The 21,019-nt window shown below is 41.9% G+C and overlaps 1 protein-coding gene across 1 annotated transcript; it reads left to right on the forward strand.

Moving 5' to 3' along the window:
- Positions 1 to 2,810: 2,810 nt before the first annotated feature.
- Positions 2,811 to 5,780, forward strand: NEUROD6 (neuronal differentiation 6). The gene is made up of 2 exons (XM_004606907.3): positions 2,811 to 3,031; positions 4,349 to 5,780. Exon 2 carries the CDS (start codon positions 4,370 to 4,372, stop codon positions 5,381 to 5,383), a length of 1,014 nt encoding a protein of 337 aa, XP_004606964.1. The 5' UTR covers positions 2,811 to 3,031; positions 4,349 to 4,369; the 3' UTR covers positions 5,384 to 5,780.
- The last annotated feature ends 15,239 nt before the right edge of the window (positions 5,781 to 21,019 follow it).

Consider the following 21,019-nt stretch of genomic DNA (forward strand, 5'->3'; position numbering starts at 1 on the left):
CATTGGTGCTAACAGGCTTTCCTAGAATAATTCAGCCGTATGGAATAAGCTAGGGGTGCATATTAACAGCACAGGCATACCTAGTACTACAGTAGAAAATGCATCACAAAATTTCTTTTTGAAAGATGATTGTACAAACACGCTAGACCCTTGCTAAATCTTGACATAACAACTTTTTGTTTTCTCCCTCTTTTTGAAAGAAAAAAAAAAACAAGAACTAAGACATTCAAACAATAGATTAGTACTGTACTCAGAAAATCTGAACCCAGATTCTATCCTCACTCTCTACCATATCACCCCATCACCAAGGTTTATATTTCAAGTTCAAAGGCAGGAATCGAATAACCTCAAATTAAAAAAAAAAATTGAAAATGTTTCTTATTAGTCTGTAGGTACAAAGATAAAATATAAAATCTTTCCATATGATGAGCTGCATTGACAATAATTTTCTACTAACATGTATTGTTATTTATTCCTTGGATTTTGATTTCTGTGTGTCTGATGCACAGAATACAATGCATCTGCCTGGGGACTTTGAAGTTTAGAATATGGTGCAATAGGCAAAATTCATGACTGCATTTTGATTGCTCTGTGACTCATGAGTCTGATACTTCTATTCCTTTACATTCAGAAACTAAATCATATGAAATTCTGGGTCTGGTCTTCCTATAGAAATCCTCTGTGCTGATATAAAAAGTGTGTGCAGTTTTTGAACCAAAAGCTAAATAAAAGACTAAATGCATCCATTACCCATAATATAGCCTTAAGCAACATATTTTAAAATGGTTTGGGTATGTCTGATATATTTTTTTAACATGAGCTAGTCCAACCTACCTATTTTAAGTTGTGAATTTATTGCTTATTCTTATTTTCAATTTGCATTTTTCCTGAGTCCATTGACAAAGAAAAATTCCCTTCCTATACCTACTATTATTCCCTTTTCTGTGCCAACTCCATCATCTTTTCTAGAGCTGTCCAGGAAAAGCCAAGTGAATTTTTTGAGTAGGACAGAAATAAGTGGGGAAAAACTGAAATTAGTTTGCGGCCCCCTGATGCCAATTTGGAATCAAAGTGCAGCAAAACCACAGAACTCTAAACCTTTCAAAACTGGGACTTATAAGGGGAATGCTAACACAGATTCAACAGTTGCAGCTCTGCCAGGGATTACTTTAATACCAAAAGCATACTGTCTCACTTTATAGGGAGCGATTACTCAGTTGTCAAACAACAAAGGTTGTGTTTGTGTATTTTTAAAGTTCTTTTTTTTGTTTTGTTTTGTTTTGAAGTGGACTTTTTTTTTTATATACTGATGGGCAATCAGGATTAAAATCTCTTTGGGCTGGGGAGGGGAGGAGTGACAGAGAAATAAAGAGACAGAGGAAGGAGGAGTTTACCTCTGGTTTCACAATTCATTTTATTTCCTAAACTTTGCCAGATTTTCTTAACTGTTTCAACTCTGCTTTTGTTAAAACAAAATGGGAAAGTGGGGGGCCAGGGGGTTGGGCGTGGCCAGAAAGAGAAATAGAACATAAATCTGACAAAGTAAAAACAACTGGATACTGATAGAAGAATGAAAGGAATTTAAGTGAATGTACTGGGTGTGTGTTGGGGGGAATCAGAAGAAATTTTTAGGAGGAAGTAAAAAAGCAGAAAGCTAAAAAAGGGAAGGAAGGAAGGAAGGAAGGAAGGAAGGAAGGAAGGAAGGAAGGAAGGAAGGAAGGAAGGAAGGAAGGAAGGAAGGAAGGAAGGAAGGAAGGAAGGAAGGAAGGAAGGAAGGAAGGAAGGAAGGAAGGAAGGAAGGAGGAAGGAAAGGAGGGAGGAAGGAAGGAAGGAAGGAAGGAAGGAAGGAAGGAAGGAAGGAAGGAAGGAAGGAAGGAAGGAAGGAAGGAAGGAAGGAAGGAATAGAAAGAAAGAGAAAGAAAGAAAAAAGCAAAGAAGTTTATCTTTGAGAAAATTCTCAGCAAAAATGCTAGGGAGAAAAAGACAAAAATCTGTGATTTTTTTTTTTTGGTCTTAATGTTCATTGTGTCTGGAAAGAAATGAGAAGAAAAAAGCATGTGAAGTCTGGAAAGACAGAGACAATGAAGGAGTGAAGTTGGTGATTGTCGGCAGAGGCACACACAGAAATCGAGTTTGGAATCGTTCGTGGACTCACAGTTGCCCCCGTATTTTATAAAGAATCTCTCTGAAAAGTTGTTGAAAGATAGCAACAAGCATGGAATGGGAGCATGTGAGGATGTCTTTCACAGACCCCAGATGGAGACACTGTTCTTTTATTCCAAATTCCTAAGAAGCGCAGAAGTCTTACATGTTAATAAGAGAACACACAGACACACACCCATAAGTTACATGCCATGAAACAAAACAAGGAAAGAAAGAGACCTTTGTTGATCCCTGTTCGCTGACACAAATCTTAGTTTGGTTAAGCATCTCAAGACCGGTTTCCTGATTTCAGCTCCTTTTCACAGCTCTCTGTCCCTGGGTACCCAGGTGCACAGACTGGATGATGATCTTTCGGAAACATCAACAACAACAAAAACCTCTCTGCTCACACAAAAGCCCACCTTGTAAATGAATGGAATATTAACGACTCCCTAATAGTTGCACCGTTGGCAGGGTGAAACTGACACTCACAGCAATTTCTACAGATTGCCAGTGAAGCTGAAGCCGCTCGAGGAGAAACGCACCTACTGTATGTGAAATGCTGGTGCAGATTTTTTTCCCCTATCAGTCTAACCTTCTGTGTTGATGCATGAATGCTGGTACCCACTTACAGGGATGCCAGATGATCAGTGCAGAATGAAGGTCCCAAGAGAGAAGATCACATGGTTCTCTCTGCCCTGTGACGTCACTAGCAGATGGCATGGGTACCAGCTCTGGCAGTTGGCATCAATGTCACTTTTTAGAGATCAATGAGATAGTGCAGATATACACAGATCTAGAGGCTCCAGGAGACGATGCGACACTCAGCCTGAAAAGATTTGGAAGATCCAAAATGAAAACTGATTATTGAATGAAATTAAAACCTAAGGTAATATAAATAAAGATATACTTCAATTGATGCTGGCTTTGCATGCAAGTATTTAAAGATACAGTGTCAGTGTTGTAGTAGTTATATGCTCTTTGCCATCTATAACTTCTTATCATATTTCATTCTTATAATGTAATTATCACATACTTTAGCTGCTATTATGTAACTCTGTAAGTATGTGGACATTACTAAGTTTGTGTGTGTGTGTGTGTGTGTGTGTGTGTGTGTGTGTGTGTGTGTGTGTGTTTTGAGGAGGCTGGAGATTGTTAAATTGAAAAGTCTCTTTTAGCATGCATGTTTGTTTGAAGAGTTTAGATTAAAAGACTTACAGCTTCACCAAATGAAAGCCCAAATGGCATTTGAACACAAATTATTTTCCCTTTTAATTCAGGATTCTGAACACACGTGCACATTTGCGGTCAGAATCCGTGGACCGTTCCTGTCAGATATTAGCAAGAGAGAGACTTCTGTGACTCACAGAACAAAAACCCTGTGAGGGTGTTTTTTTGTCCAGGATGATTTGAACAGCAGTAAACACAATTACATTTTGGGGGTGGGGGAAATTAAATGTAAAAGCAATCCAAACATTTTCTTTGATTGAAAAAGAACTCAGTGATCTTTATTTTTTTTTTTAGTTTGTTTATGAAGCTTGTTTTAAATTAGCCTAATCCCCTCCTTTTTTTGTGAAAGCTGGGAAAATAGTGCTCTTTTACACAATTCTCTACTGATCAGGAATAAATCCGTTTTTAAATTGGACCTGCTTAATCATTTCCTTAAAATTGTATATTTCTATAGCCACTTTTCTAAATTTATAGTTACATAATATAGCCAATAAAGTTAAACCTTTTTTCTAAACACACACAAATTTGTCAGCTAATGGAGAGAGAGTACTTTTTATTTTAAAAACTGGTTTCTCTTCTCATTTTGAACTCGGGGGAATTAGGATTAATGAAACCCTGCATTGCTATATCATGTTTTACATTTGCTTGAATTCCACAGTCCCTTTTTTGCGTGTAGGAGGGAAAAAAGCTAAAAATCAAAGAGCAATGATATGTGTAGTAGTACAATAAGTCTTCATATTTTCCTTTCTTGGGAAAATTTACCTGTATAAATTAACCATATTGCATGTGTCAGTGATTTAAAAAAAAATTACTAGTCTGCATGAACTCAAAAAAGATATTTAATGTAAAATCCTAGTCCCAGAATTGGTCTTTTTCATGTGTTTTTGTGTTTTACAATTAAGTGAGTAAATATGTTTTCTGTATATAAAACTTGAAAGTAAAAAACCTTTTAAATATTGTCCTGGCATTTTTTCAGGTAATTTAAGATTAGAGAACCATGTTAACATTACCGTTTGATGAGTCTGTTGTAATGCCAGAATCCCAGATGTGCAGAAAGTTTCCTAGAGAATGTGAGGACCAGAAGCAAATTAAGAAACCTGAAAGCTTTTCCAAACAAATTGTCCTTCGAGGAAAGAGCATCAAAAGGGCCCCTGGAGAAGAAACTGAGAAAGAAGAGGAGGAGGAAGACAGGGAAGAGGAAGATGAAAATGGGTTGCCCAGAAGGAGGGGTCTTAGGAAAAAAAAGACAACTAAGCTCCGACTGGAGAGAGTCAAGTTCAGGAGACAGGAAGCTAATGCCAGAGAGAGGAACCGGATGCATGGCCTCAACGATGCTCTGGATAATTTAAGAAAAGTGGTCCCTTGCTATTCAAAAACCCAAAAACTGTCCAAAATAGAAACTCTACGACTGGCCAAAAACTACATCTGGGCACTTTCTGAAATCCTGAGAATCGGCAAGAGACCTGATTTGCTCACGTTCGTCCAGAACCTCTGCAAAGGTCTTTCCCAGCCAACTACAAACTTGGTGGCAGGCTGCTTGCAGCTCAATGCCAGGAGTTTCCTGATGGGTCAGGGAGGGGAGGCTGCACACCACACAAGGTCACCCTACTCTACTTTCTACCCACCCTACCACAGCCCTGAGCTCACCACTCCCCCGGGACATGGAACTCTCGAGAATTCCAAGTCCATGAAGCCCTACAATTATTGCAGTGCGTATGAATCCTTCTATGAAAGCACTTCCCCCGAGTGTGCCAGTCCTCAGTTTGAAGGTCCCTTAAGTCCTCCCCCAATTAACTATAATGGGATATTTTCCCTGAAGCAAGAAGAAACCTTGGACTATGGCAAAAATTACAATTACGGCATGCATTACTGTGCAGTGCCACCCAGGGGTCCCCTTGGGCAGGGCGCCATGTTCAGGTTGCCCACTGACAGTCACTTCCCTTACGACTTACATCTGCGCAGCCAATCTCTCACCATGCAAGATGAATTAAATGCAGTTTTTCATAATTAATGAGGAAAATGAAAATAAACAGTGGTCACTCACCTCCCCCGTCTAATTAAGACAAAGCAGATGCCTGTAGGCTGAGTAATTGGCACAACTCTATCTAAGGTGTTTACTAGTTTCCGAAGTGTGTTTCAACTATTGTGAGAATTTTCTATGTAAGAATAAATCTCTTTTCGTATGAGAATTTCCTTTCCTTTCCTTTGGTCTGTAAAACACTGTGATTCTGTTTCTACTGGAAGGGTTTTTATTTTTTCCCTTGTTTTTAGTTCATTTGAAAGTCACTGATTTTGCTTCTAAGAATATACTGTGGAATAAAGACATGCACACGGAGTAATTCAATGTCTATTTCAGTTGTACAGTAACTATACAATTGCATGTTATTAAAGCCAGATGAATAAAATGACGTGTTTATAATCATTAGGAATTATATATCATGTATCTCTGAGAAATTGGAAATTTAAAACATCAAGAATAACACTGAGCTGACAATGAGATTAGTGGATGCATTTGAGGGTATGCAACAATATGAAAACCTATGCAATTTTCTTTTTTACTAAGGACAAGTCTAACTGCATTCAATTGGTAACTTACTCTTCAAGTATTTGCTGAGAGGGCAACCAGAGATTGGGGTAGGTGGTGTCATAGTTTTGAAATAATGTTTCAATCGTAAGAAAACATTTCAGAATTTGTTTTGGATGGTTCAGAAATTATCTGTGCAGGTTTGTTTTCACAATGTATTACTGTGTTCTTCCACCCTGCGTTTTTAAAGCAATTAAACAAAGATATTTCCACCCAAAAAGGACCTCTATTAGCTGTGATATTTTTGCATGATACTTATTAATGCCTGGTACACAGCTGCTTTCTCTTACCATCGCTACCTCCTTCCCGTTTCAGAAATATTTCTGGATTTCAATACGGCCCTGGATAAAGCAAATTTCTTAAAATGGCCAAACGCTCTTCTAAGAATTTTTAGTCTAACTAAGTATCTTAAATGAAAGAAGGTGCCCATGAGGGTTAAACATCCTGGGGAAACAATGATAAATCCTGGTAACCTTCAGCTCGAAATTCACAATTCGGTGGCACATTTCCAGCAAACACCAGAGTGCGTGTGACAAACAGAAGGTATTACTCCGTGCCGGTTAACGAAGTGGCTAAATTCGGTATAATAAAAAGTTTCCTAACGAAACCTCTTTGGTCCTGCCCGCGGTAGTGGCCCTTTCAACCAGCACCGAGCCCCTTCTGGAACAAAATCCGAAGTGGCCGCGGCCCGGCACGTTGGCCTCCTGGGAGCGGCACCAGCTGCGCAGGCCGCGGGCAGCGGCGGAGACGGGTCCAGCCGGCCGGGACGCAGCAGGGCCGGGGGCCGCGCAACACGGCGGCGCACACGGGCAGAGCCCGAGGCTGCTCATGTCCCCCCCGACTGGTCCCCAGGACTGGGGCGTCCAGGCTGCACTGCCCGCGGCCCGCCCGCAGTGGGCGCCCTCGGGTCCAGGGCCCGCGTCGCCGAGTGCCTGGAGCCTCGCGCCCGGAGAAGGGGTTGGGTGCCTGGGAATCTGGCCCCGAACCCGGGAGAAAACGATCTCGCGCGGGTCAGCCCCAGGCGGCTGGAAAGGGGGTCGCGCCTTTGCCCACCCGGTGGGCTGCCGTGGGAACGCGCGGTGCGCCGGGCTCCGCCGAGAGCTGCCGCGCCTCCTGGGGTTTCTCGGTGGGCGCGCAGAGGCCCGAGAGGCCCTCTCCGAGGATGGCGCGCACCGGCCCCGGGCCCCCCAGAGCGTCCCCAGGGAACGCAAGCCGGGGCTGCGGGGGTCGCACTCTGCGCGGGTGGACGTGTCCTTCCTGGCCCGGGTGTCCACGCCTGTTCTTAGACATCCGTGAGACCAGGATCAAAGAAGTGGGCGAATGGGGAAGAAGAGTGCCCTCCTGGTGGGGAGAGACGTTTACCCCTTAGGAGAGCCGTCTGTGCGCCTCCACTGTCCTCTCCCAGGGCGCACAGACCTGCCCTCCCTGGTCTGGGTCGGGGACTGCCAGGGCCTTGTCAAGGACCTCCAGACGCATAGAGACTGAGCAATGACAGCAGGAAGCATCCGGAAATAGAACAATCTGGCTGAAGTCAAAGCGGAAACATGGGGTCTCCTCCTACCCCTGTTCCAAGGTGCCCCGAGGGCCCCCTAAGAACAGTATCTTGCCTGTTCTGTGTCTCCGCAGCCGGGAGAACCATTGCAAACCCCCCCCCCCCCAGACTTTTCAGGGTCACGAATTCCTGTATGAACTAGAGCTTGCAACGGGAGACGCATTCCGCCTCCCTTCTGGCAGTATGGGAGCGCAGAAGGAAGCAGCTGGTGGGAACCAAGGAGCGCCTTATCTCAGCTCTGCTCACAAAAATTCAAGCAGAAGCGTGGGGGCATTCTGGCGCAGGCCTCGGAGGTTATGGCATTTCTTCCATGATTTGGGTGCACAGATTCAACTCCTGCTCTCTCCTGTGGACAGATGGACTCCGGGAAACGACGTTGTGGGTGAGAATTGTCGGGGGTGGAGGGCGCTGATCCCTCTGACTTACTCATCCTTCAGTTCTTACTGATGAGCCCTGGCATGAGAATTCCACCTGCTGCCCTTTTTTCTCACCCAAGGCCAGTGTCCTCTGTTTTCTGCCTCAGTGGTTCTCTGTTCCCTGCAGTCCTGACCAATTATATGACTTGTTCATTCGGAGACCAACCTCCCAGATGTCGGACCCTGCAAAATCTAACCTTTGAAGGTAGCAGTGTGAAGGAAAGTAGTGTTGCACAGACAGCGAGGTTTTATGGATGCGTGGAGTCAAATAGATTTGAGTCAAAATCCTGCCTGACCACCAACCTTGTGTTACAGCGTTGGTAAGAGAGTAAAAGGCTCCTGAAAGGTTTGGGTCAGGATGGCTTCACTCCCTGTTCTCTTCCTGGCCTCTTGCTTTGCTACCTTTTAGCATAAAAGAATAAAAGATCATCTCTTTTGATCCTTGGTTTATTTAATGGCAAACCCGAGGGACACTGGCTCTGTCCTGGCTCTGTACTCCTAGTGGTGGTCAGGGGACCACATGGGAAACTGAGGATAGAACCCAGGTTAGCCACATACAAGGCAAGCGCCCTACCTTCTGTACTATCACTCCAGCCACTCTTTGGGCCCTTTTGATAATCAATGATTACGTATCTCTCTTCAAGCCTAATTATAATATTTTATTCCTCATAAATTTCTCATTTCCTCTTAATTAGAAATATGTACCTATACACACCAAATTAGATGGGAAAGTAACATAGAAGCTAAACTAAACTCAAGAGGCAAAAACAATAACACAAAAGACTCAACTAGCAACAAACAGCTTAGTAAATCCTAGACAAGGATGTAAGCCCATAGTAAGATATAAGAATTTTCACATAAAAAATTGATTTTTAAACTTATTGATTTAAATATTGAAGCTTCATTATCTGATTAATTTTAACTCTAGAGTTATATCAACATTTAGTGTAGCTTTGTCTACACTAAAAAAGTTAAAATCGCTTTAAAAATATTTACATATGTATATTATACACATATATCCATATCACAAAATCAAGATCACTCTTTTTGTTGTTCATTCTGTTTTGAGGCCACACCCAACAGTGCTCAAGGCTTATTCCTGGCTCTCTACTCAGAAATCATTCCAGGCAGTGTTCAGGAAACCTTCTGTAGTGTGGGGTGGGTATGGCTGAGAAAGGGTAACCTGTCCTGAGGGTAGTACCTAAGGGTATGACTGTCCTAAGTTCCTTCTTCCTTTCTTAAATTTACCTACGATGACTCCCAGAGTTCTAGTCATTTTGTTCTCATTTCCTTCTTGATTGCAAGAAGGAAAAGGGGAAGAATGAGGCCAACTAGAAGTCATATAAGGACAGCGGTAGAAGATCTTGGCTACTTTGGTGGTAGTGAAGGGGCAGTAATTTATACATCAAAAGCATTAAAGGTAACACTACTGTAACCATGTTACCTCAACTACAATTCATAAAAATGAAGTAAAGGAAATGCCTATCCTATCCCTTTAGAGACTGTAGAAATCCCACTAATTACTTCTATTACATCTTACCAACCCCTCTGGGCTTAAAAGAAACTGTATTTTTTTTTTAAATCAGAGCATATTGCCACCTAGAATAAAATAAATAAGGATACTGCTTCTCCCAGAATGAATTCCTAAAAGCTTGGACATATTTTGATATATGCTGTGATTGTCTGGGCTTTCTCTTTTGCGCATCATAATTGCTCAATAAAAATGTTAATTTGTCTTAAAAACCGTCTTGACAGTTCAGGTGGCAAGTGTTGTTCCAGGATGTCTCTTTCATCTATGTCTAATGTAACGCATTCCAAGTTCAAACTCCAAGATGTGTAGTAATTGCTCCGTATCTCCACCCATCATCAGTGCCCCTTGTGGGTGGAGTTGTCTAGACCCAACTGATCTGTGCTGCCCCCCGCCCCACCCCCATCACACTGGGCTCCAGCATGACCCTGACTCTCTGCGCGGGCTTCAGCCTACCTGATTCAGGAGGTTCATGTTGCCAAATAAGAGACTTTTCTCTGCTGGGAGCCACTCTCTTGTATATGTTCCCTTTCCAGCCGTGTATGGTCCTATTTGCTAACTTCTCTGTAAGATGATTGCTTTAACTCTGCTGCCTGCCAATTTCTTTCTCTCCTTTGTGAGAGCTTATGCTTTCCCAAGTATCTTGACTTCCTATTCCACTATATCTTTCCTCTATGACATCATACATTTGTGTTTTCAGGTGATCTCTAAATCTTCCCCCTCTTTTATCCTCCCAACCCTCATGTGAATTCTTACTGAGATTTTTTTTTTCTTATTTGTGGATATAAGTCCATTGGTTGGGGCTTAAAGATCTGGTCTTTGCCTCCTGCAATTTGGTGCTATCATGGTGCTATTTGTGAGGTGAACTTCACTGCATCTGGTATTTTTGAAGAACCCTCTCTCTTTAAGCAGGGGTCCTATTTCTTAATCAAACTCCCAGTGGAAACATAGTAAGACTAAGCTCAAGCCCTGCTTTTGAACTAGAGGAACAAACAAGGGAGGGTCGGTTCTCTGTCCTGTCATATGTATGTAACACAGGTTCTAACATAGCCTTCTGTCCTGTCATATGACAGTATGGAACACAGGTTCTAGCCTAGCCCCTACGAAGACCCAGCTAAGAGAATGATGAATGATTTCCCTCCTTCTTACATTCAAAGAGCAAAACAAAATTTTCTCAACAAAATACATTTACCACCCTAAAGTGTCACCTAGACTTCACCTCCTGGCTTCCATATATATATATATATATATATATATATATATATATATATATATGATATATATATGAACAGCTGGAGGGGATGCCTAAGGGACCACTCCTGATGATGTGCTGCCCAACTATGGGGTCTCATGTTGTTTGGGTCTGGTGAGGCAGAGCTGTTACGGCTGGCAGCACTTGGGAGCTACTATAACTACCCCTGAGGGTACTTAAGAGCCCTTGGTTTGCCAGGGGTGAAACTTGGGCCCAATCATGTGCTCTCTAACCTCAAAATCCCAAAGTTCTTTAAAGAGAAACCCCCCGATTTCTAAAAAAAAAATTCCTATTTTTGTTGTTGCTATTGTTGTAATGACCAAGAGTATGACATTCTTGATTATAGAGTTTCACACATCCTACTGTGTGCTTGATAGGGATTACATATCTTAACTGCCAGGTGCTTGCACACACCTGGCTGTGTATCAGAGGTTGCACACTCTTGCAGTGGCAGGACTTTACTTAGCACATGTAGGCAGCAGCAAGAATAGAACTTCTATGAAGAATCATGGTTTCATAGGTTCAAGGCAGATGCTTATAGCTTCTGAGCCATTTTCCCAGGAAGTCACCTAGCCTCTTGCTTGCTTTCCTTCCCAGGCTACTTCCGGAATAAGTTCTTGACACAGAAGTTGTCACTGTCTTTCACAATTCCTCTCCTGAAACCCTTCTTCCACCTCGAGTGAGATGGCATTTGTTTTAATATTTACTATGTCTCCTGAGATATCATGTGAACACTTGTTGAAACCCGAGTAAAAGGGATCAGGATGCAAATTGGAAAAATTTATTAGAAATCTTCTTGCATAAAATGTTAGATACTAATTATGGGACCATGGAAAACCATAACAGGCATAAGTCTGAGGACTTAATATGCTGGACTACCTCCACAAGCTATGTGTCCATTATCACATGGCATGATTTTGCAGATCTGAAGTTTCTGGAAAGTTAAGAATTGTAAGTAGCATAGATTACTGAAGTCTAATGACAGTTAAGTGTAGGATAACATAGCCTCAGGTAGTTTAGATTTATTTACTCCCATCACAGTGCTCCCATTCCTCTGTGTTTATTTGTAACTTCCTCCTTAGTGTTCTGTTGACTTGTAAATACTGTTTTTCTCTTCTCCTTTGCATAGCTTATTCAGAGTCATGTCCTTTTGTATGGGCACAGGTAGACTGTAGCAAGTGCTATGTTTGTAACCTGGAAGTCATTTGACTCTACATGTTATTTTCCTCCTAAGCATCTGTTCTCTTTCGATCTAAGCCTCAGCTGCCCTTACTTCTTAGCACCCCCAAAAGCAGGGTACTGACAAGGGACCGGACAGACCCAGGGCAAACGGTGAGTTATGTGCTACCTTGGCATTAAGATGGGCCTGGCCAAAGTGCTTAATGCTTAACTATAAGTTAAGAGCTTGGTCATGGACAAATGCTGTCATGATCCAAAAAGTAATAACTAGATTCGGACCCTGCTAGGATTAGGAATGATTAATCTGGCCTGAGCCTATGGCAAGACCCAGGAGAGCTACCCTACAAGCCTCAATGTATCCCTTACTGCATACTACATACAAAAATAACTAGTATTAAGATGTTGATGGAGTTTTTGGACTGAGGAAAAGAGAAAAACACCTTAAGAGGTATTTTGCCTGCTGGCAGTCAGGAAGGGCTTTGGAATGCCCCTAGGTGGTGTTTCCTTTGAACCTGGTGGGCCCTCAGGAAGGGCTTTCTTATGTTGATTTTGCTACCTGGCTGTGTGAGTAGCCTAGAGGGCAAGGTGGAAAGAGACAAGTAGGGGAGAGACTGGTGAAAAAGAGGAGAATCCATAGAGCGGGCATGGAGGAGTGAGGAGCTAGGAAGGAAGAGTGCTGGGGGAGAGAGAGGAGAGAGGAGAAATGGGGAGCTCAGAGAGACTGGAACAGGCGCGTGCAGAGAATGGAATAAACGGCATTTGATCAATCAACTGGCTTGGCCCTCATCTCTTTTGTCTGCCCCATGACCTGGGCTACTCCGGCTGGGCAAGTGGCCCAGGACTGACCCCCTGAACCTGGGGGTGGCCAACGGGGGAGAACTGCTGGGGTTCTCCCCCAGCAACCCCCCTGCCAGAAGTTTTTTACAGTTAAATTCTTTAAATCTTTCTCCTCCTCGCCTTCTCCTTCACTCCCCCACCTCCTACTAAGCTACAGCAGTGGAGTCGCTTAATGCTTTTTTTTAACTCTTCTTCTGTCTCCTTTATCAACTTTTCCTTCTCCTCTCACCTTTCCCCAGCATTGGACCTGACCTCTGAATTTCTTTTCATTGTCTTGCAGATGCTACTTCTTCCTTTCCTGTTCCCTCTAGTTAAAGACTATCAGATTTGCTCTTTATTCAGCAAGTACCATTACCTGAATGAGCGTTATCCCCTAAAATTCACTGTCTATAATGAAACCTCTCCATAACACTACCCTCTCCTACAACCCTACCCAAATCATTCTGCAGCTGCCTCTGAATAACCTCTCTGAGCTTTTGTCAATCAAATAAGATCAGGAATATGTATTTTGTAAAAAAGAAATGTTACTAAATATTTTTAATATTGGGGCTGGAGCGATAGCACAGCGGGTAGGGCGTTTGCCTTGCACGCGGCCGACCCGGGTTCGAATCCCAGCATCCCATATGGTCCCCTGAGCACGGCCAGGGGTGATTCCTGAGTGCAGAGCCAGGAGTAACCCCTGTGCATCGCCAGGTGTGGCCCAAAAAGCAAAAATAAATAAATAAATAAATAAATATTTTTAATATTCCTTTTGCTTTCTGAACACCTTCTTTTCCCTGGGAACCGAGGGACCTCCCCAGTAGTTCTCAGGTCCTATGATGCAGTACTTCTTGAGCCTGACAGTGTCAAGACCACCAGAATGACACCCAATGGTGCAGTGGTGAAGGGAGCAGCATACAGTGCTGGAGACCAAACTTGGGGCCTCGAGTGTATAAGGCATGTGTTTCACCCCTTTCGTGCTATCTCCTGGCCCTGGACATCTCATTTTCCAGTTAGTTTCTCAGCTCTGTTAATTTCCTCTTATCATTTATACTTAAGCCAATATAGGAGCCTCCAAGTTAATTACTTTTGCTCTACCCTTTCTCCTTCAAACCATTTAGAAATGCCAAATTAATCTTCACAAACTACTGCAACACACCAATCCCTTGGAGTAACACCTTTCATGATTCTCATTTTCTATTCTGATAAATGATAACATGCATTTTAATTTTTCATTCATCTTAATCTCCCCATATTAAAAATAACTACAACTTCTGATTTCCTATAGCACTTTAGAATTTACAAAACACAGTTCACATATTCACCTTAGTTGTTAGTTCTGAGATAATCATTTGTATGGTCCTTATTTTACCAAATACAGAATCAATAAATTGTGTCACTTGTCTCTAGGAATAGACCTAATGGGCATAGTCTGTCCTGGTCAAAACTAGGACAGACCTTTAACATCCAAAGCCTTACAAATGGGATTTCTAGTCCATTATTCCAATCTGATATCCATCTTTATGTAAAAATTTTCATTTAAAATTTTAAATAACCTATATGCTTGGTTCAAGTATCTTAGAAGTTAGTGTGCATTTTTAAATGTTTCCTACCCTGGTGAAGACAGGTTTGGAAGGTCAGCTTGAATACCCCATCTCTGCCCTAGCTTCTGCAATGTCTCTGAGAAACAAGTGAAGTCAACCTGTATTTCTAGAAAATGATCTTAGTTTTTAAATCTTATGCATAAAGAACTACTTGAGAGGTTCTTGTTTCTAGTCTCCACCTCAAAATTCATAGGTGCCTCCAGGCCAGCTCCATGGAGACTTCCAGAGCCCCGGAAGTCACATATTGCTGCTCTGACACCTCAGTTCAGTTGCTTTGATCAAATAATAATCAACCAAATTTTCACTGGGCAAATATTTTATATCCAACATTTTATTCAGGTTATGTTGCTATTTAACTTAGTTTAACTAGATGGTGCACTCTTGGGGAGCAGGGGCAGTTTTTAATCCTCTCTGGGTCTCTACATTGCATGGTCTCATTCATTTCTTAATTTTTTGGTTTAATTAGGGATATGAGCTCTGGTTTCATTACAAAACAACCCCAATTCAAAGGCAAAGCAGCTCAGTCCTTTGCATCCAATAACAAGTGACACTGAACAACCACCATAAGGTTCAGATTTTCACCTTTTAAGTGAGAATAATAACACATATGTCATAGGGTTGTGAGGATAAAATTCAGTCACTCATGAAAGGTAGTTTGTTTCCTTCTGATTCAAAGTAAGAAGCAGCAATTTATATTATATTACATTATAAATATATTAATGTGGTATTAACATATTAACTCCATTATAAACAATATGAATAACAGTTTTAAAATGAAGGCTAGATCCAGGTAGCTCTGTGTGATACAAATTTAGCCTAGAAGATATTAAAAATGTGTGCATTTAATAAAATTAAAAGTAGACAATCTCTCAAGATGAATGGTAAGTACTAGTTCATTTGAAACTTTTTATATATATTTTATGATGGCATATTGAAAATAAGTTGAAAAGCTTATTGGGAGTATACTTGTGGTGAAATGAATGAATAAAAGAAAAGAAAATCCCAGCTCTGCATAAACCTGCACCCAAGTTTGGTTGTATCACATCTTAAGTCCTATACTGTCATTCCAGAAAGATGAGAATTTCTGGGAGAACACCTAGCAAGATCAGTTGCCAGTTTTGTAACATAGCAAGAGAGTTACTAAGGAGCAACTTAAGATCAAGGACCTTATTTCTTTTCTTTACTCTTTCTTTTCTCTTTTCTCTTTTTATTTTTTGTTTGTTTGTTTTGGGAATACACCCAGTGATGCTCAGAGCGTATTCTTAGCTCATTATTCAGAGATCACTCCCAGCGAAGCTCAGGAGACCAAAGAGGATGCTGGGGATGGAACCTGGGTCTGCTGCATGCAAGACAAGCACACTGCCCACTGGACCATCATTTCAGTTCCAGGGGCCCTTTTTTTTTCAGAGTTTGGAAAAAACAACATTGCAAGAAGAGCTCTGAGCAGTGATAAAATTCTGATTCTCTTATAGTTAGAAAGGGTGAGAGTTCAGAAAAGTTACATTAGAGTATTAAGTCATAACCCTTATAAGACTTGAAAAAGATATTTTTTCCAAGAATTCAATCAAGTCCTGGATGCAGAAACCAGGATCCCCAAGCTTTGCTGGGCAGATGCATCGTGAAGGAATCATTTTTAGAATATCACGTTTCCAATTCCACTTCCACCGCTGACTCACTCACTGCTTCATTACCTGAAGCATATGCATTCCTGGAATGATCATGAAGCAGTGAACACAGTCTTATAGAGAGTGGCAAATAAAGATGATGAGAAGAAAGCTTCAATCCCTTAAGCCAAATATTACAGCATTTCCATTCTTAATAAGAGTTGTCCACAACATTGCAACAGCAGCAGAAAAGGAATTCCAGTGGTCTGTGTGAAAACCAAGAATATGAATCCTGCTGGGTGGGAGTCACACTTGCCTTTGTGGAAGCAGCCATGGTCAGAACAGATCCATGTCAGTGTGTGATCTGCTGAGATACAGTGACCATTATTCTTTGAAAAATTTGGGAAGCCTGTGGTTCAGCCAAAGAGAGGGATATAGGTATAGAAGATCCTAGGATTTGTCATTGAAGAGTAAGGACCCCCAACAATCTGGACTTCTTTCCCTGCTCAGTCTTGAAATATGTTTACCTAAATCCCTCAAGCTGAGCATTCCCTATCTATTTCTTCTCAAAACTTAAGTGAAATAAAATTAGTCATAAGCAACTTGTGTGTATTTGTATGACACCACTCAGGTAACAGGGGCCGTGCTCGTGGAACATGAGCTGGCACAGTCACATCTCTTTTGGGGATCCAGACTTGCCATAATCTGTAGAAGAACATTGGGTTTGTCCTTTCAACCTTGCTGCAGGGAACTTAGGTTTTTCAGGTTACACCAATCACAGTGCTCCTGAGACACGCCCATTCCTTTGTTTATCTGTAAACTCTTCTTTGCACCCTCCTTCCCAACCAGTTAATCACCTTTTCCCTAATCAGATTCTGTTATCTTGTAAAATCAGATCCTTCTAAGGACTCTGAACTTGTATTATAAGTTAGTGTCTTTTGCATAGTTTACCTTAGAGCAATGTCCTTTCTGTATGGACACAGGAAGACAGTTAATATTATGCTTTGTAACTTGGAAGTTGATTGACTCCAATAATATTTACTCCTGGGCATCTGCTTTCTCGACTCAGTTGCCCTTAGTTCCTAGCACCCCAAAAGCAGGATCCCGAAGAGAGACAGAATGGACCCAGGGCAAGCTGTGAGCTACCCTGACATCGAAATGAGCCAGGCCAAAGCGCCACAATACTCAACTATAAGTTGAGGGCATGATCATGGACAATGCTGTCATGATCCAAAAGTAACGACGAGATTAGGACCCTGCTGGGGTTAGGAAGATTAACTTGGCCTGAGGACTGTGGTCTGAAATGTATAGTGAGATGTCCTCAGGAAGAACCAAACTTTACGGTTATATCTCTTACTGTGCTCATACAGAATGACATTGCTAGAAATATTAGAAGTAGATTTACTACAACTATGTAATTGGATTATTAGCTGAGGAAAGGAGAAATCGACACACCCTTGTTTGGATCCCACCCTTGAACAGATCTCCTAGTAATCTCCTTAGATGAGATTTTGTCCTTAAGGAGTGGTCTTACCTCTCTTTGTTGATTTGTTAATGTTCAGACCCACCTTTGTGTTACCACCCTATGTGATTGCTATATAAACTTAAGACTGTAAGATCTGGGGGCGAGGGAGAGAGAAGCAGAACGGGAATGAAGATTGGAATAAACTGCAACTGATACCGACCAGCCTGGCACTCAGCCTGGCACTCGTTCCTTCCTTCACCTGCCCATCTCCATTAGCCTCCCTGGGGAAGCAGCGTGAGACTACGGAACACAGGCGGCAGGAGACAGAGAGCGCCACAGGAGAGAGGGAGCCCGCTGGCCTCTTTTGTGAACACACAATAATCCTGGAAGCATTAAGCACAGAGTGCTTTATCACAGTGCCTTAATGGCAGTGCAGAGTGGAAACACTTAGAAATGAGAGTTTTTAGTAATGGAAACATTGGTCTTTGTGAGTGTTCTACAAGAGATATTCTCCTAGGTTTGGAAAATATGAATGTCTACACCCCACCCCCCTGTTAAAAATCCTGTTCTCTACTTCATGTGGGGAACTACAAATTGACACACTTCAGTCTCCATTGGTGATTATACAAGGGAATTCCATGTCCTATCAAAGAGGATTGAGACAGAAATGTGATTGGTCAACACCCTAAGGAGCACTAGGAATGGGCCAGCCTCTCACATTTCAGTCATACGTCTCAGAGTTCTACAACCCTAAAAATTCAGATAGTTGTATCCTTCATGGCCCATGAAAAGGAGTAGAGATATTATTAACTTTTTAAAAATGTTATTTTTTATAGTCACCATGAATTACATGATTGAGTTTCAGGAGAATAATGTTCCAACACCAATACTTTCCTGGCAGAACATAGGACAATTGTCTAACCTAGAAAATACTTTGAAATGATGCAAATTGGTCTTCACATTTCTCCTGTATAAAACAGAGGAAAAGGGGAGATTTAATGAAAGGTATTTGTTCATGTAACAATTATTTATGGGGCCTTTCTGTGATACATTCTCCACTGCTCTCAGTAAGGAGGACACAGAGTAAGGAGATGATCCCGGCACCTCGGGGAGCTCCTGCTGGAGGGAGAGTCGTGTGTCCTCCACCAAGGTGACTTCCTGCCAGGACCATCGACCTGTAACAGGGATCAGAAGAGTTCAAAGTTAGTGGTGAGAAGGTCAGGTGTGGTCTTCACTTTTCGGGAGTCAGAAAAAGTTGAGGTCAAGAGAGCATCCGTTCATTCAACAAATATCTATCACTAAATTACTATTCTTTGACTCTGCACTAGAGGTGGGATATATGAAGAGGAAAAAGATATCACCTTCCTAAATCAGGGAGTATAAGACCAAAGACATATACACAAATATAGATGATGAACTTAAAGGGTCTAGTGAAGAAAATGTGGATGGATGCACTGTCCACTGTGCTTGGGTGGGGCCAGGGAGCGATGAGGAGTTTTCGGGATGAGACTCATGGGTGGTGTCATGGTAAGTTAGAGGCATTTCACTGTGGGACAAGTGTAAGAGAGTTTTGGCAAGAGCGTATCCTCCTGCCTCTTGCTATTTTCCATCCAGATGGAGGTATGATAATCTCAGCTTCTTGGTACCTCCTAAAACCCGGACTGGGAAGGAATGGCTTTATCTTATTGGAAGAAAATGGAAAAGAGCATTAGGAAAGTTAACTCAGCTCCTCCTTCTTCGTAGCTAGTCTGCTGTTGAATATTTCCAAGCTGTCTGAGTCGTTTGAACTACAGGGGCCTACCTGGGTCCAGAGTCTTCTATGAACACTGGGAACAGTCTGTCCACTTCTAGGGTTGAATTTGCAAGCTTATTTAGCTCCCACTCTCAGAAACATTCTCTGACCTTACCTCTATCAATTATAAAGTTGATCCCTGACTTCCATCTGTCTTATTTCTTAATTTATTCAACAATTGTATTTAAAGGGGAAAATGATGTAATATATTCGGAGCCTCCAGTAAAACTCTAACAGAAGGGAATTTCAGGCAGAACAGTTCACTTAAAGAGGGGAAGAGACAAATCATTTTCTGAATTTTAGATTCATTTTTACCACAGTGTTTAGAGGAAAGAGGGATTGGATTCGCTGAGGCAAACCTAGATTAGCTGGTCAAATCCACAGAATGGAGGGCTGCATACACCTGTGGGAGATGAAATCGGCATCAAAACATTTCAGATTTGCATTTTAGAAGTATCCCTGTGGTGGCAATATGAGTAATGCTACCAGAACCCAGGAACTAATCAGGAAATTGTCACAGTGAAAGATGACAGTGGAACAGGAAAGAGGGCTGAAGCCTCGGGGACAGCAGAGAGAAGCCACAGATCCTACTGACCAGATCCTGGAAACTGAGCAAGAGACCACAGGTTGAAATGTGGGAACACTAGTTGAGAGAAACTGACACCAGTGGTGGAATTGTTGTTGAAACATATGCCTAAAATTCAACAATCAAAAATTTTGTAAATTATAATTCTTTAATTAAACAAAACAATTATTAAAGAAAGAATAGTTACACATTTATAGCTTGGATCAGGCAGCTTGGAGAAATTAAGAGGTCTTAATTTTGTTTTTATCATTTTGTTTGTTGTGCTTTTTGCAGTGTGAACCAGTGTTTCATTCATCCATATGCACAGTTAATGACAATAATAATGTTAATAAATAAAAATACACACAAAAGGCAGCACCTGGTTGTGTGGTTGCCAGCACGAAGGCTGCATTCATGCTGAAGAGGACGCCACTAGTCTCTCTTCAAGGCTCTAGACTAAAGGGCTTCAGCATGTTCTGCAATACCAGACCTTCGTCAGGCTCTTAGACCTGATGTTTCTGAGTTACCAGCTGACACAGGCTTGGTTTTTGTTGAAAAAGTTAGGACTGCCTTTAGATTTCATAATATTCTGACACATGTGTGCTTTTCACCCAGTGCCCATGTGGCTGATTCAGCTGTTTTTTCAATCTGCCACTACTGTAGTAAGAGCCCGTCTTCTTAATGCTGAGGTCTTTGTAGATGCCATTGTGCTTGTCACTGGCACGCTTTGTCTTGCAATGCTGTCTGTAGCTCATCCTGAGAAAGCTGATATCCAGGCTGGATTTCTCATATTTTGACATTGTGTATGACTTCTGGCTCATGAGCGTCCTTGCCCAGGGTGGGAGGTGGACCAGAGCTTTCTCACTAGTATCTGCTATCAGCAGTATAGGCAACGACACAATCTCTGCAGTCAGGCCTAGTTTCAGGTCCCAGTTGGTGGGGATGAACTCCTGGTACTTACATTTGTGCTGTCTATGATTTGAATGTGTGGAGATTAAGAACCCTGTGGAAAGTCTTAGTCACGTGGGCAGATGGAGGACATCTCCTTAAGTCCAGAGGAGGTGGGGAACAGACCTCAGCCCAGAGCGTGGTGCCTAGGAAAGAAAGGGGAAGTTCTCTACCTTCAGAGTTACCCAAATTCCTTCTAATATTAGTGTGGGAGCCTTACCCAAACTAACTCCAGCAGGACTTCGCTATGTGCTATGGTCATTAAGGATCATGTTAATTAAAACATGAATTCTAATCACACAATTTGGGAACAATAAAAGCTTTAAAAAGCTCTTTGTTGCA

Source organism: Sorex araneus, chromosome 1 (genome assembly GCF_027595985.1).
Source record: "Sorex araneus isolate mSorAra2 chromosome 1, mSorAra2.pri, whole genome shotgun sequence".
Lineage (NCBI taxonomy): Eukaryota > Metazoa > Chordata > Mammalia > Eulipotyphla > Soricidae > Sorex > Sorex araneus.

Excerpts from the sequence above, each read along its gene's own strand:
- NEUROD6 (XM_004606907.3), top strand. The coding sequence starts at position 4,370 with ATGTTAACATTACCGTTTGATGAGTCTGTTGTAATGCCAGAATCCCAG.